Here is a 15,522-nt window from a genome sequence, read left to right as displayed (position 1 = left end):
CAAGAATGGCCAGGCTTCGTCTCACCTATTTTGGTCATGTTGTAAGAAGGGACCATTCCCTGGAGAAGGATGTCATGCTTGGTAGGGTGGAGGGTCGCCAAAAGAGGGGGAGGCCTTCAACGAGATGGATTGACATGGTGGCTGTGATGATGGGCAGGGATTGTGGGGCTGGCGCGGGATCAGGCAGTGTTTCATTCTGCTGTGCATGGGGTTGCTATGAGTCGGAAACGACTCGATGGCACTTAACAACAACAACAACAAAGTGCAATCCTATGGAAGTGCCCTTAAGCAAGAAAAAAGGTTTAAAGTGTATTCGAATAAGGGGAATGTGTGAAAAGGATTTTTTTTAAAAAAAAAAGTCAAGTGAATTTAATTTATGAAAAATACTCAGTGATGTTATAAAGACAAGAAGGAAGCTCATTGCTGTTTAAAAATGTGTCTGTTTACCCCAGTGCTATTTCTTCTGCTTTATTTCCCCCATTTCAGTTTGAAAGCTGAATGGCTCTATAGTCAAGGCAAGGGAAGAGCATATCGGCCCAGCCAGCACATCCAGCTTGTCCAATATTTGGCTACAGTGTGTCCTCTCACTTCTACACTGGGTCTTCAAACTGCAGAGGATGCCAAACTAGAGAAAATTCTGAGCAAGCAGAGGTAAGATGAATTATTGCGACTGATGAATTCACAAGTGACAATACTTGAGTCTTTTCTGCTCCGTTAGTAGATCTCTTTGATAGGTGTGAGGGAAGTGCTTTAGCCCCAATTTGTTCCTATGCACTTGAGCACCTTATCACTGTGACATTCCTGCAGGGGAACTGAATCACAAAGGACAGTCCAGCTTGCCCTACCTTGAGAATTGAACTGCTAATCTTTTGCTGTGTGGGAGGACCAAGCAGCATGAGGGAATGGGATTTTTTTTGTTTGTTCTAATTGTGATTTGGAAAGTTTACCGAGCAAATTCATTTTCCATACAGCAGTTCATACACATTTTGTCTGATGACATTGACTGCAATTCCCCACAGTGTAACAGCTCTCTTCTCACTTCCTCCTTGTAGTTACCTCTTCCCTGTGTCTTTCCCTCCCATGCACTTCTGCCCCCAATGCCATCTCCCTGTGCAAAGGCTACCCTTCTGTTCACAAGGAGTGTATCTACCTGATGTAAATGTTAACCTCATATGCTTGTCTATTGTTTGGATAGAAGCCGAAGGAGTGAGTTCAGTTCCAGACCTGCAGGGTAATTAGGGGCCATAGTCTTAGGGGTCTCACCAGGCATCAGACCGGCAAACCTGGTCTTTTTTTATGATTTTGAGTTGCTCCACATTGTTTTCCCTCTCTATCCAGGATCTCCTGCACCAATCGCCTACTGGTTGACAGTGGTAGCCATCTAGTTCTTCTAATCTCGGCATATAAACTGAAATCACATGGTCTACTAGTCCCTTGGACTAATTGTTTCCATGCATCTTGCTTTTCTTCATTATTCTTTGCTCTGGATGGGGAGAGACCCATCGTTGCATCTAGATGGCTGCTTGCAAGCTTTTTTTTTAAAAAAATTTTTCTTGTGATTTGGATGAAAGTTTGCAGAGCAAATTCACTTTCCATACAGCAGCTCACATATACTTTGTGTCATGACATTGACTGCAGTTTTCCATAATGCAACAGCTCCCCTTCTACTTCCTCCCCATAGCTACCTCTTCTCTGTGTCCTTTCCTCCCATGTACTCCTGCCCCCCAACCTGTCTCCCTGTTTATGCACAGCCCTTCTATTCTCCTGTGATTGATCTCGCCAAGGAGTGTATCTACCTGATTTAAATGTTCAGCTCATATGCCTGTCTTTTACTTGGCTGGAAGCCACAGGAGTGAGTTTAATTCCAGACCTGAGGGGTAACTAGGAGCCACAGTCTCAGTGGTTCTATCAGGCTCTATCAGACCAGCAAACCTGGTCCTTTTTTTTTTTTTTTTAATGATTTTGAGTTTTGTTCTACATTGTTCTCCCAATCTATCCAGGATCTCCTACATAGATAACCCTCCAAGTGATTGATAGTGTGGTAGCCGGGCATCATCTAGTTCTTCTGGTCTTATAGTCGTATAGGCTGAGGATCACATGGTTTATCAGTCACGTGGACTGTTTCCATGTGTCTTTGGTTTTCTTTATTCTTCTTTGCTCTGACCACGGAGAGACCCATTGTTACATGTAGTTGGCCACTTGCAAGCTTTTAAGATCCCAGTCGCTACTTGCCAAAGTAGGATGTGAAACAATGTTTTTGTGTGGTATGTTGTGCCAATTGAACTTGATGTCCCCTGGGACCATGGTCCACAGCCCACAGGACAGGTCCAACTACTTGCTCCCTCTGGGTAGCTAGCTGTGGCCAAGAAGTCACCCCAACCTTGTCCCTTTTCAGCTCTACTATGTACCCAGACACTTTCTTTCTTTCTTTTTTTTAATGCGTTTTATTGAAATATAATTTATGTACAGTGAAATACACAAAACTAAAGTGACATGAGTCAGTGCATTTTTTTTTTTTGCAGTGTTCCCTCCCTTCCTCTCCCCTCCCACCCCTGACAACCAACAAAGACAGTTTCCCTCCATATATAAACCTTTCCTTGACCCTCCACAACAATGAACTAATACTGTATTCCTTCTGTGATTGACTTATTTCACTCAGCACAATGTCCTCCAAGTTCATCCATATTATGCAGTGTTTTGCAGACTCTACATTATTCTTGAGTGCTGTATAGCATTCCATTATGTGTATGTACCATAGTTTGGTCATCCACTCTTCTGCTATAAATCTTAGAGATAAGCCCCTTGCCAGATATGTATGCTATAAATCTTAGAGATAAGCCCCTTGTCAGATATGTAATTATTGGCAAATAAGAATTTTTTTGTGGTGTCGATTTCTTTGTTCCACATAATTTTCTATGCTGAGCTCATTTTGTTTATGAATAGTGTTATCACTTCCTTCATGGCTATTGTTTTAGTATTTTCTGAATATTTATGCTGGTCCCCTTTTTTGATGTGAAGGTTTATCATTTTTCTTTGAGGTTACCCTGTGATTTATAGTTTTCTTGACTTCCCTACCATTTAGAAGTTCTGTAACGACACAGTTTTTTCCCTCTTTTTGTGTTGTAGTTGTCCTCATTTGCCAATTGATGTCTCTGGTTCCTTGTTTACAGTCTTGTAGGCTTATTTACTTTCGATACTTTCATCGCTGTATACACCCAGACATCCTTATAGTGCAGACAAATATGCTTGTAGAAACATCATCTGCCAGCCCTATACTTAGTCATGGGCACATTCCCACCCTTTCTAGACATACCTGATCTTTCAACCTATCCACCCATCTATCCACTCGTAGATCAATGCTTGCCATCACTGACAACGCAGTACTGTAAATGCAAAAAGGTTTATCTTTGTTATCTGTCCCTTGGGAATGGGATTTTTAAAAAATGTATTCATCCTGTTAATGCAGATTTTTTATATGGGCTTTTAAATAACATTAGGTATAGCTAAAAGAATGCAGAAAAGTTTTTTATTTTTCTGGTTGTGTTAAATTACATCAGATGTTGATTTTTAGATTTCACCAGAGACAGTTGATGAATCAAAGCCAGAATGAAGAATTATCTTCTCTTGCTTCTGTTGAAACAAAGTCACCCCTCGTACCTGAGCATTCAAGTCCTGTTCAAGATTGCCAAATAGTCCTGGAAAGTGGTAAGTCATTTAATCTGTTGGGGACCATAAAACAGAAGAAAGTGCATATTTTCATAATTTTTTAAATTAGTTGGTTAATGTAAGTAATTGTTTGGATCTTATTTATATACATACATACAAATATACATATGGAGCCCTAGTTAAAGAACTCAGCTACTAACTGAAAGGTCAGTGGTTTGAACCCACCATCTGCTTCATGGGAGAAAGATGAAGCAGTCTGCTTTTGTAAAGATTTACAGCCTTGGAAACCCTAGGGGGCAGTTCTACACTGTAGAACTATAGGGTCCTATAGGGTCACTATGAGTTGGAATTGACTTGATGGCAGTGGGTTTGGTATTTTGGTCATATATGTATATGTATATGTATATGTATATGTATATGTATGTATATATATATGTACTTGATGGCATGCGACAACAACATGTATATACCCACACACACACACGTGTATGTATATATAACTTTTATTTGTATTTCAAAACTTTTATAGTACTCCTACCTTTTTTGTAGAGCTGATGCTTTGATTATAGTTAGTGTAAGAATTCATTTTCTTAAAAAATGTTTGGTCAATATTTTAGGCATAGTGGAGGAATCATTAAGGCATTTTATTGCATTATACTAAATATAAATTAGATTTAATTAGAAGGATACAATTAAATATTTAAATATTTAATGGTGTAAATGATATCTTTATTTATCCTTGTAGAACCTGTCATCCAAGTCAATTCTTGGGTTGGGATAAGCAATAAAGATGATCAGTTATATGCTGTTAAGAATAACTTTCCAGCCTCTATACACACTACAAGATATTCTCGAAATGATCTGCACTTAGAAGACATACAGACAGATGAGGACAAGTTAAACTGTAGTCTTCTCTCTTCAGAGTCTACTTTTATGCCAGTTGCATCAGGATTATCACCAGTATCACCTACAGTTGAGCTGAGGCTGCAGGGTATTGATTTGGACCTAGAAGATGATGGTGTTGCAGATGATTCTGTGAAAGGGCTGGAAAACCAGGACATGACTAAGGAAGAGGAAAAGGCTTTATGGGCTGCAAATGAGAATTCTGTTAAAATAATGCAAAATGAGATCAGTGCAGAGGTAAATGAGAAAACTGGGCTGTTACCTTGTTCTGAACCAACAAGTGCTCTCTTGAAGGATGGTAACCATAGTCTTACATCTCTTCCTAAGTCAGCTGGACACAGTGTTCTCCATACAAAGCCAGATAGTGAGGAAACCATCTCTCAAACAGCCTTAGAGAAACTTTCCTATAGAATTTCAACCCAAAGATCTGTTGCTTTGAGGCAAGATAAAATCGCCCCTCAGAAATTGAATGAAGCAGCCACCAAACTTCAGGCCTGTTGGCGGGGCTTTTATGCCAGGAACTACAACCCTCAAGCCAAAGATGTGCGTTATGAAATTCGGCTGCGTAGAATGCAGGAACACATTGTCTGCTTAACTGATGAAATAAAGAGGTAGGTCAAAAGTCGGTTTGTTGGGTCAGATTTTCAGAGCTGATTCCGAACCATGTGTCATTTCTAGTGTGGTCAGACAATTTCCACATTTTATTGCTATTAGTTTACTTGTTTGTCTCCATTAGACCAAAAGCATCTTGAGGACAGACATTGTCATATGTATCTCCATCTCTAGCACAGAGATTGGTACATAGATATAGTATAGCAATAAACGTTGAATGAGTGAAAGCGAGCATTATGGAAGAGCTTTATAGGCATCTATAATTCTAATCATGGAGAGATACAGAAAATGTAGAAAAACTGAAAAAGTATAAAAATAGGAAAATGAGAAAGCCTAGGTAGAACCTAGTTGGTGACATAAAAGTTGAAGAATATAGGAGGGATTCAAAAGGAGCTAAAATTCTGGGTTTATGGTAGGAATTATTCCTTAATTCCATGGCTCACAGCTTTACTCACTGCCAACCCCCAAAAATTTGGATGTCATAATTTATTTTTAATATTAATACTAAGCTAGCAATATTTATTAATATCAAGTAGAAGAGGATGAGGCAGCAACAGAGACTGAGAAGGAGCAGTGACAGTGAGAGGAAAACTAGGACATCCTAACTCTAATGGAGGAAAATATTTCAGGAGAAAAAAGAGGTGCTGTAGGGTGAGGATAGAGAATGATCTATTAGATTCAGCAGTTGGAGATTATTGGTGATGGTGTTGGGGTCTCCATATCACTCCCAGGTTCAGTGATTTACTAGAAGGAGTCATCAAGCTCAGAAAAAGTTAAACTCATAGTTATGGTTTATTACAGTGAAAAGAGACATTAAAGTAAGCAAAGAAAAATGCATATAGTACAGAATCCAGGAGAGAGTAGGTACAAGCTTCCCATTGTCATCTTCCAGTGGAGTCATTTGAAACTAGAATGAAGGCCAGATGAGAATGGGCTGTGTAGTGAATGGGAGCTGAAGAGTTGAAGGACTGAGTATAGCAACTCTTTTTGTGTTGCTGTGAGGAATAGAGTAGAATGGTTGCTGGAGGAGGTTGTAGAGTCAAAGAGGTTTTGAAAAGATAAGAGATGGCAGAGCATGTTTGTGTGCTGATGAGAATGTTTCAGCTGAGAGGGAAAAACTGATGCTGCAGAGGAAAGAAGAGATACTTTCAGAATTGAAGGTCTTGAGGTGAGAGAAGAGATCCAGTGCACACTGGAGGGAGTACCCTGAAGGTAGGAGCAGGTTTAGGCAAGGTGGGAAGTTCGAGGATGGGAGGATGGGGAAGTCCTATTTGACGCTTCATTTGTTTCATTCAAGTAGATGATGTGGTCAGCATCTGAATATGAGGAGAGGAGTAGAAGTGTGGGAAGCTTAAGGAGAAAAGTGTAAGATTGTTATGAGGTACTGTCAAGTCAGTTCCAACTCATAGTGATCCCATGTGAGAGTGGAACTGCCCCATAGGGTTTTTTGGTTTGTACTGTTTATGGAAGTAGACTGTCAGATCTTCTTTCCAAGGAACTGCTGGGTGGATTCAAACTGCCAGTTTTTGTTTTTTCTTTTTAGTTAGCAGCTGGTTAACTACCAGGGCTGCTGCTGCTGCTGCTGCTTCTTTTTTTTTTTTTTTTTTTAAATTTTTATTGTGTTTTGGGTGAAAGTTTACAGAGCAAATTCACTTTCCATACAGCAGCTCACATACCCTTTGTCTCATGACATTGACTACAATTTCCCACAATGCAACAGTTCCCCTCCCACTTCTTCCCCATAGTTACCTCTTCCCTGAGTCTTTCCCTCCCATGCCCTCCTGCCCCCCTGAGCTGTTTCCCTGTGCATACACAGCCCTTCTATTCTCCAATGATTGATCTCTCCAAGGAGTGTTTCTGTCTATTGTAAATGTTCAGCTCACATACCTGTCTTTTGTTTGGCTGGAAGCCACAGGAGTGGGTTTAATTCCAGATCTGGAGGGCAGCTCGGGGCCATAGTCTCAGTGGTTCATCAGGCTCTATCAGACCAGCAAACCTGGTTCTTTTTTTTTTTTTTTTTAATGATTTTGAATTTTATTCCACCTTGTTCTCTCACTCTGTTCAGGGTCCCCCTCTGAGTGGTTGATGGTGGTAGCCGGACACCATCTAGTTCAGGTCTCATGGTCATATAGGCTGATGATCACATGGTGTACCAGTCATTTGAACTAATTGTTTCCATGTGTCTTTGGTTTTCTTCATTCTTCTTTGCTTTGGCCAAGGAGAGACCCATTGTTGCATCTAGATGGCCACTTGCAAGATTTTAAGATCCTAGTCACTGCTCATCAAAGTAGGATGTGGAAGTGTTTTTGTGTAGTATGTTATGCCAATTGAGCTTGATGTCCCCAGGGCTGCTTCATTTTTTTAATTGTGATTTGGGTGAAAATTTACAGAGCAAATTCACTTTCCATGCAGCAGTTCACATACACTTTGTCTCATGACACTGACTACAATTTACCTCAATGCAACAGCTCCCCTCCCACTTTCTCCCGATAGTTACCTCTTCCCTTTGTCCATTCCTCCATGCACTCCTGCCCCCTGAGGTATCTCCCTAGGGTGGCTTCTTTTGAGGTATAAGGTAGTCATCTTAAAAGTGAGTTCATGAGGGAAATGAAGTAAAATTGTTGGACAGTATGAGGAGGAACTCAAAGTGCAAAACAGTCTGTCAAGTTGTATATTTTCACCAGAAACTCTCAGCTCCTCTGTTCGGATTCAGGCATTATAAGTTGGGTTCTGACAGGAGTAGGTTTTTTTCCAGCTGAATATGGTGGGGGGAGAGAGGAAAGGGAAAGGCAGCTGAAGATACTTGCAAAGAAGTGATTATAATGATGGATCTAGAAATTTAAATGAAGTAAGAGACAGGAGTGGGGGTCATTGGATTGATGGTCTAGATGAAGATTAGAGGTCTAGAATGTTGCACTGGATTGCAAGAAAAAGTGAACTGGGAGAGTCGGAAGATGATTCGTGGTGAGTGCTCGTAACCAGTTTTGAAAATTGTGTAGTCACAATGATTGGGTCTAGGGGGAGACCATGAAAATGGATGACTGATGAGGGGTGCATTATTGTGGGTTAGAGCATCCATGTGAGTGTTGAAGTCTCAAAGAATGATAACAGGAACAGGGCAGAGAGAAAGACAATGAGTCTAGTGCTGAGACTTTCATGAATGAGGGTGGGTAATGAGAGGTTAGTAGCTGACAAGGACTTTTGGGAAATTTAGCAGTGGCAGGCAGGAGCTTGAAGGAGAAAGGTAAAGAATCATTTGAAAACAGCACTGAGAAGCAATCTGATGTATGAGAGAAAAATATAGCCTCCATTTGAGAGGGCTGTGGTGCCAGTAGAGTAGGGTCTGGTTTGGTCAAGAAAAGTTCAGAAAAGATGTTGTGTATATGAGGCAGTTCGCTGATGACAATTCAGGAGTTCTTGATGACACAAGGGGTCTGTGGGTGATGCAAATGGTTAACATGCTCAACTACTAGCCAAAAGGTGGACGTTTCCAGTCCACCCAGAGGTGCCTGGAAGAAAGGCTTGGCATTCTGCTTAAGTAAAATCATCCATTGAAAACCCCATGAAGCACAGTTTTAATCCTGGGGTCTCCTGAGTCAGCATCAGCTCCACTGCAACTTAGATGGCACAAGAGAAGGGTTCACGGGTCAGAAAAAGTATGGAATTGGGTCAGAGCTTTGGAATAGAGTAGTGAGATAATGGATAACTAGGGAGCCTTGATTGTCTAATAGAGTAAATATGGAGAAGGTGGCAGTGAGACCATAGCTAAAACTTGATGAATGAGAGGAAGTGATAGGTGAGAAGGTGTGTTAATGATAGCAAAATGACAGGGTCCAGGGCAAACAGAGATAAGAAGTTTGATGAAATTAGCTTTGTTAATGTCTTAGAAGAAGATAGTTCAAGCTGTGATCTCAAATACAGGTAGTCCTTGATTGTGATGGGGTTTCGTTCTGACAACTCTATTGTAAGTCAGTTCTGACATGTATTCTATTTACATCTTTTTCTTTTCTTAAGTTTTCATTGTTATTGCCTTTTATTATCAGTATCTTTATAAATCCAATTTTATATTTATCTTTGGGGGTTGGAAACATTTCATATAAATTTACAGATGGGATGACATTAGCAAATTACATACTGCAGCATTATATGTAGTACATATTACTAATGGCAAGATGTTTTAAAAAAAAAGTGCTGTTTGACCTAACTCAAAAATGTTGTAAATTGGGGACTACTTGTACTAAATGTGGTGTTTTGGAACCTTTGAGTAACTATTACTTTATGCAGCTCCTGTCCCCTTCCTGCTGGGGCTGGGAAAGCTAAAGAGCCATTTCATATTTTTTATCACTGGCAACACTTTGTAGAATTTATGTAATCTGAATTTCAGCCATATCTTATTTGGCTTCTATTTTGAGCACAGTTTAAAACTGAAGTTTCAGCTTAGTTCTTCTAAAAGTGGAAAGGATTATTAGAATATTAATCTCTAACATGAGTTTTATAGTTGTAACAGGAAGTGCACATCAAAGCACCCTTCCTTGCGTCAGTAATGTATTTTGAATTATTGTAGATTGAGAAAAGAAAGAAACGAAGAACATATTAAAAAGTGTGTGCAAGAAGAGGCTGTCAGATTCCTTTGGAACCAGGTAAACTTCCTACTGATTTACCTGATGTATAAACAAAGAAAAATTTTAGATTTATTGAGATATTTTTAGAGTAGTCAGATATATTAAACACCTTCCTCAAGGTGAAGGGCATGGCTTGTTTACCATTTTACTGACTCTGAAAGAGGACAGTAAATTTTGTTTCATTTATCTGAAGGAAAATATTTTCATAATTTTGAGAAGGAAGATAGTATAAAGTTGAAGGAAAGTAGTTCAGAGATGTTGTTGTAACTTTCCAATAGATACAAAAAACCTAATTTGAAATTTTATGTAGCTATTTGGTTTTATCTTGTTAAACATTATTGTGGAAATATTTGAATGAAAAGTGACAAAGATGGTATATGATGGCTCTAGTATGCAAGTCCTAACAATGCATAACTGCTTGAAAAAGAGAGTTTGAATCTTGTAATAATGCATTTTAGGGATAGTTCAGATGATTGGTTTTATTACTATTTTATTGCATCAAATACTTCATGATAATTTCTTAGAATTATTATTTTTTTTAATTTTTAATTTGGTTTGGGTGAAAGTTTACAGAGTAAATTCACTTTCTATACAGCAGCTCACATATACTTTGTCTCATGACATTGACTATAATTTTCCACAAAGCAACAGCTCCCCTCCCACTTGTCCCCATCGTTACTTCTCCCTGTGTCCTTCCTTCCTGTGCACTCCTGCCCCTCAAGCTGTCTCTCTGTGCATACAGATCCCTTCTATTCTCCCATGATTGATCTCTCCAAAGAGTGTATCTTCCTAATGTAAATGTTTAGCTCATATGCCTGTCTTTTGTTTGGTTGGAAGCCATGGGAGTGAGTTCAATTCCAAACCTGAAGGTCAGTGAGGGGCCATCATCTCAGTGGTTCCATAAGGCTCTGTCAGACCAGCAAACCTGGTCCCTTTTTTTTTTTTGAATGATTTTGAGTTTTGTTCCATATTGTTTTCTCGCTATCCAGGATATCTTACATAGATCCCTCTCTGAGTGATTGACAGTGGTATCTGGGCACTATCTAGTTCTTCTGGTCTCATAGTCGTATAGGCTTAGGTTGCATGGTGTACCAGTTGCTTAGACTAATTGTTTCCATGTGTCTTTGGTTTTCTTAATTCTTCTTTGCTCTGGATAAGGAGAGACCCATTGTTGCTTGCAAGCTTTTAAGATCCTGTGGTGTAGTAAATTACTTAGTGTGGCTTTTCTACCCATAAGTCTTTGTAAACGCCAAGGTGGGATTTTCTTTGAGCAACTGAGGAGCTCCTGATTGCTGAAGTTGTCCATCTGGAGTATTTCTGTTGGGAGTGGCACAAAACAATGTTCTGGGAGGTGCCCACTCTCTCTCAGGTGCTTAGAGTTCTGATGCTATGATTGGCCAATTTGACCACCCTGCCGGGCTCAAAAGGAGGCCTCCTAGAGGCGGAACTCTCTCTGACTGCTGGTTGAGGAGGACGTGCTGCTGAAAGAGACACGCGCTGCTGAAAGAGACACGTACTGCTGGGAAAGAGACATGAGATATGCATTGCTGAGACACCAAGGGACCAGCGCTGCTGGGAAAGAGACTGTGAGAGACTGTTGGCTGAGGGACGGTGGGCTGGGAGAGAGACTGAGCTTTTTTCCTGAACTTGAGTTGTAGCCTGTGGTACTTCCCTAATAAACCCCATAATCTGTGAGCTCTTTGTGGCCACTGCAGCGAATTATCGAACCCAGGAGAGAGGTGGTGAGTGCTTTGGGAGGAATGGTTGGAGAAAGGGCTGGAGGGAGGCAGCATGTCTGGCCTTGCAGTAACAGCCCTTGTGTTACTGCTGGTAATCCTGTCTTCCTCTTGTGGGATTAGAGGAGGTCAGAACATGTGGGCTCCTTGCCCTTTTCGCAGATCCCAATCACTACTTGCCACAGTAGGATGTGGAACAATGTTTTGTGTAGTGTATTATGCCAATTGAGGTTGATGTCCCCTGTGACTATAGTCCTGAGCCCATAGGTCCAACCACTTGCTCCCTCTGGGTAGCTAAGCTGGCTGTGGCCAAGAAGTGACTACAACCTTGCCCCTTGTTATCCCTACTATATACCTGGGAATTCTTACAGAACATACATATACACTTGTAGAAACATTGTCTGCCAACCCTATGCATGGTCTTGGGCACACTTCCCCCCTGCATAGATGTACCTAATACTTCAGCCTGTGCACCCATCTATCCACTCCTATGTCACTGTTTGCCTTTACTGACAACACAGTACTGTATGTGCATAAGGGTTCATCTTTATTGTCTGTACCTCCATGCACTCTCTATGTCTTCCTCTTCCTCAGTGCCACTGTGTTGATCACTCACATTTGGTATATTGCCCGTCTCTTCACCCGTTCATAGAAATATTTTTATAAAATAATTTATTATGATGAGATTTGACCCACAAATTTAAAAAATAGTTGTTGATTTTTAAGATTCTATAATTATCAACAGTAGGCAGTTAAAAAAGAATAAGTTAACAGTTTGGACTGACATGGAAAGATCTCCAAAATAATACTGCTTAGTGAAAAATAAAATTAGTTTCAGAACTATATGTCTCTTAGGATTCCACTTACGTTTTAAAAAGCTCTATGTACTGTATTCGAAAATACAAAGCAAAAGGTCTGGAAGGGTATGTCTTAAACTACTGTCGATTACTTTGGAGGATGATAAAAAAATTTCATATATTGGTTTTAGTTTTTACTAAGTGTATCATTCTTTTGAAATTTTAAGAATATTAAAAAAGTAAACGTAATATTATCAAGAACTTGGAATATTTTAGAGAATTGCATATATTATATTATTAGATAATGTTTTAAAACTCTTATCCCTACATGATTATCTAAAAGTGACTTGTTTTAGAGGATTGACTTATATATTAGACACTAATCTTCCTTAAGAAGCTCTGGTAGCATAGTGCCTAAGGCACTTGACTGCTATCCAGAAAGCTGGTGGTTCAAACCCACCAGCCACTCCTCGGAAGGAAGGTTGGGCAATCTACTTCCATAGTGATACCGCCTCGGAAACCCAAGGAGGGGTTGCTATGAGTCAGGTCTGACTTGATGGCACATAACAACAACAACAACAATCTAACTTATAGGAGCCCTGGTGGCAAATGGTTAAACCACTCAGCTGCTAACTGAAATGTTGGCGGTTTGAACCCACCAGCCACTCTGCAGGAGAAGGATGTAGCAGTCAGCTTTTGTAAAGATTTACTGCATTGGAAACCCTATGGGGCAGTTCTCCTCTGTCCTACAGGGTTGCTAGGAGTCAGACTTGACTAAATGGCAGTGGGTTTGGGTTTTTTTGAATCTGTCTTATTGAATGGCACTCACTGTGTATTGAGTACGTTGTTGACCCCTCAGTCAGCTAGGTATGTACTCTATGGTTTGAATTGTCTTTTCTGTAGAAGTAGAGAGAATTGCTTTGGGCCATCCCCACTCTCCTAGTGAGGGGCTTTTGTAATTAAGGTCATGTACCGTTTGTGCCAGCCTGGTTTTGGCTGGCAGCATGATGGAAAGGGCAAAGGCTTTGGCCAAAAAAACCAAACTTACTATTGTCGGGTCGATTCAACTCATAGCAACTCCTCCTTGGTTTCCAAGTTGGTATCTCTACCAAGTAGGTACCAAGTAGGTTGCCCAGCCTTCCTTCTGAGGAGTGGTTGGTGGGTTTAAATTGCCAGCCTTCTGGTTAGCAGTCAAATGCCTTAGGCACTACGCTCCTAGAGCTCCTAAAGGCTTTGGAGGCAGGCATTTTATAACTCTGGTTCTGCCATTTACCAAATTCAAGATGATTGGAAACAAAGTTTAAAGGGCAATTGTTAGACAGGCATGATTTTTATTTTTCAGGGTAACTATATCCTCTGTTTTATAGGTAAGGTCTCTACAAGCTTGGCAACAGACCGTGGACCAGCGCCTCAGTTCCTGGCATACTGATGTTCCTATGTCAAGTACTGTGGTGCCACCTAAACCTCCATTATTCACTCAAAGTGAAGAACCCTCTTCTGATCAAAATTCAGTCTGGTTCGTTGCTCCTGATGAAGCTCTTCAAGAGAAATCCTTACCAGAATTTCCAGACTCTGGTTTTCATTCCTCCCTTACAGAACAAGTTCATTGTTTACAAGTGTCTTTGGAATTTGAAAAATGTTCCACAGAGGGCAGTGAATGTTCCATAATGGGGAATTCCACTGACACAGTCAAATATGGCAGGGAGTCAGATTTAGGGGATGTTAGTGAAGAAAATGGTGAATGGAGTAAGGAAAGCTCAAACAATGAACAGGATAATAGTCTGCTTGAACAGTATTTATCTTCAGTTCAACAGCTGGAAGATGCTGATGAAAGGACAAATTTTGATGAAGGAATAGGAGATAGTAAGCTTCACATAGCTTGTTCCCTGGAAAAATTAGATGCCTTGTCTGACAGTGCTTCTGTAGGTGAGACTCATGGCATAGCTCCTGCTTTGCAAGATGAAATCAGCCAGACACCAGAGAATTGTAAGCTAGATGCAGAAGTTCAAGGGCAGCAGCCAGAATGTGATCCTACATTTCAGGTATTGCATGTTGGTATTACTGTGTAGCATGTCTGGTTGCTTGGGAGGCAGAAATACACTTTTCTTAAAAATGTTTTCTGTTTAATTTTTGTTCATCATTTTTGGAGGGGAGTACTTACCCTAATTCTTTTACTATTTATGTAGGATTTATGTTCTTGTCTCATAGTTCCTGATTCTACATAATGAGCTGAGTCTTCATTTTGATTCTACTAACCTTTTACTAAGCTTCAATGTACCAAACAATATTTCCACGGAGAACTATATGTACTTTCTTTTTTAATAATTGAATTGCATCAAAGATGTTTCTTTTATGTACTCAGATTATTTCCTTTAAAAAATAAACTAGATTATCTAAAGAAAAAGAGAAAGTTTTATCTTCAAGATATAAATAAGAGAATTTTGATTCTTTTCTATATGAGGAAATAATTAGGTAGTAAAGAATGTAATTGTTAAAACAAATATAATGACAACTTTGAGGATGGTGAATTATTGAAAGTTTCCTATCTTCCTAGAGTAAGAACATGGTTTTTAAAGCCTTTTTCGTCACTTAACCATAAGGAAAGCCTTCTTATGAGCAAATTTAGGAAGAAAAGATAAGATTATGAATTTCTCAGTGGGGGTGCTTAATATGTCTCATGGAACATTTTAGTTAATGTCATATATCAGTTTTAACATACAAAGTAAAGTGTTCTATCCAAGTTTAAAATCAGGTTTACTTAGAAAACACAAGAACATTTCTCTTAGTTGTGAAGAAGTAAATGCTGGGCTCCATTTATTTGGGATATAGCCATGGCAAACATTTATTATTTTTTCATTTAGTCCTTTTTTTTTTTTTTTTTCAAACCCTATAGATAAACATTTATGTGCCAATATATTTCCAGAAATTAATGTATGTTCATGTGTTCTGTTCCTTCTTATGTTTGCTTATGTATTTCAGCAGAAGGTTTGTGGCCATTCAGTTCATTTTTGATCTCTGCCGCCATAGGGAGAACATACACAGTGATACTAGTGACAGACTATGAAGGCCTTTTTTTAAAATATAATTTCTGTATCTAAAATGCTGGAAAGGTGCCACATTTGCAATATGGTTTAATGGTGGTTAAGAAAAAATAAATAAATAAACCTTACTTATTTCTTTACTTGC

General features: G+C 39.6%; 1 protein-coding gene across 1 annotated transcript in view; it reads left to right on the top strand.

Annotated features, from left to right (window-relative positions):
* CEP97 (centrosomal protein 97) overlaps positions 1–14,405 on the top strand; it is a 40,995-nt gene extending 26,590 nt beyond the window's left edge. The window contains exons 7-11 of the mRNA XM_042781642.1: positions 487–651; positions 3,572–3,705; positions 4,412–5,180; positions 9,746–9,821; positions 13,704–14,405. Of these exons, the coding sequence (XP_042637576.1) occupies positions 487–651; positions 3,572–3,705; positions 4,412–5,180; positions 9,746–9,821; positions 13,704–14,405 (1,846 nt within the window). The remainder of the gene's footprint in view (positions 1–486; positions 652–3,571; positions 3,706–4,411; positions 5,181–9,745; positions 9,822–13,703) is intronic.
* The last annotated feature ends 1,117 nt before the right edge of the window (positions 14,406–15,522 follow it).

This window comes from Orycteropus afer, unplaced genomic scaffold, assembly GCF_000298275.1.
Source record: "Orycteropus afer afer isolate SDZICR_OR568_19922 unplaced genomic scaffold, OryAfe1.0 scaffold00143, whole genome shotgun sequence".
Classification (NCBI taxonomy): domain Eukaryota; kingdom Metazoa; phylum Chordata; class Mammalia; order Tubulidentata; family Orycteropodidae; genus Orycteropus; species Orycteropus afer.
This window is presented reverse-complemented; position numbering and strand designations above follow the sequence as displayed.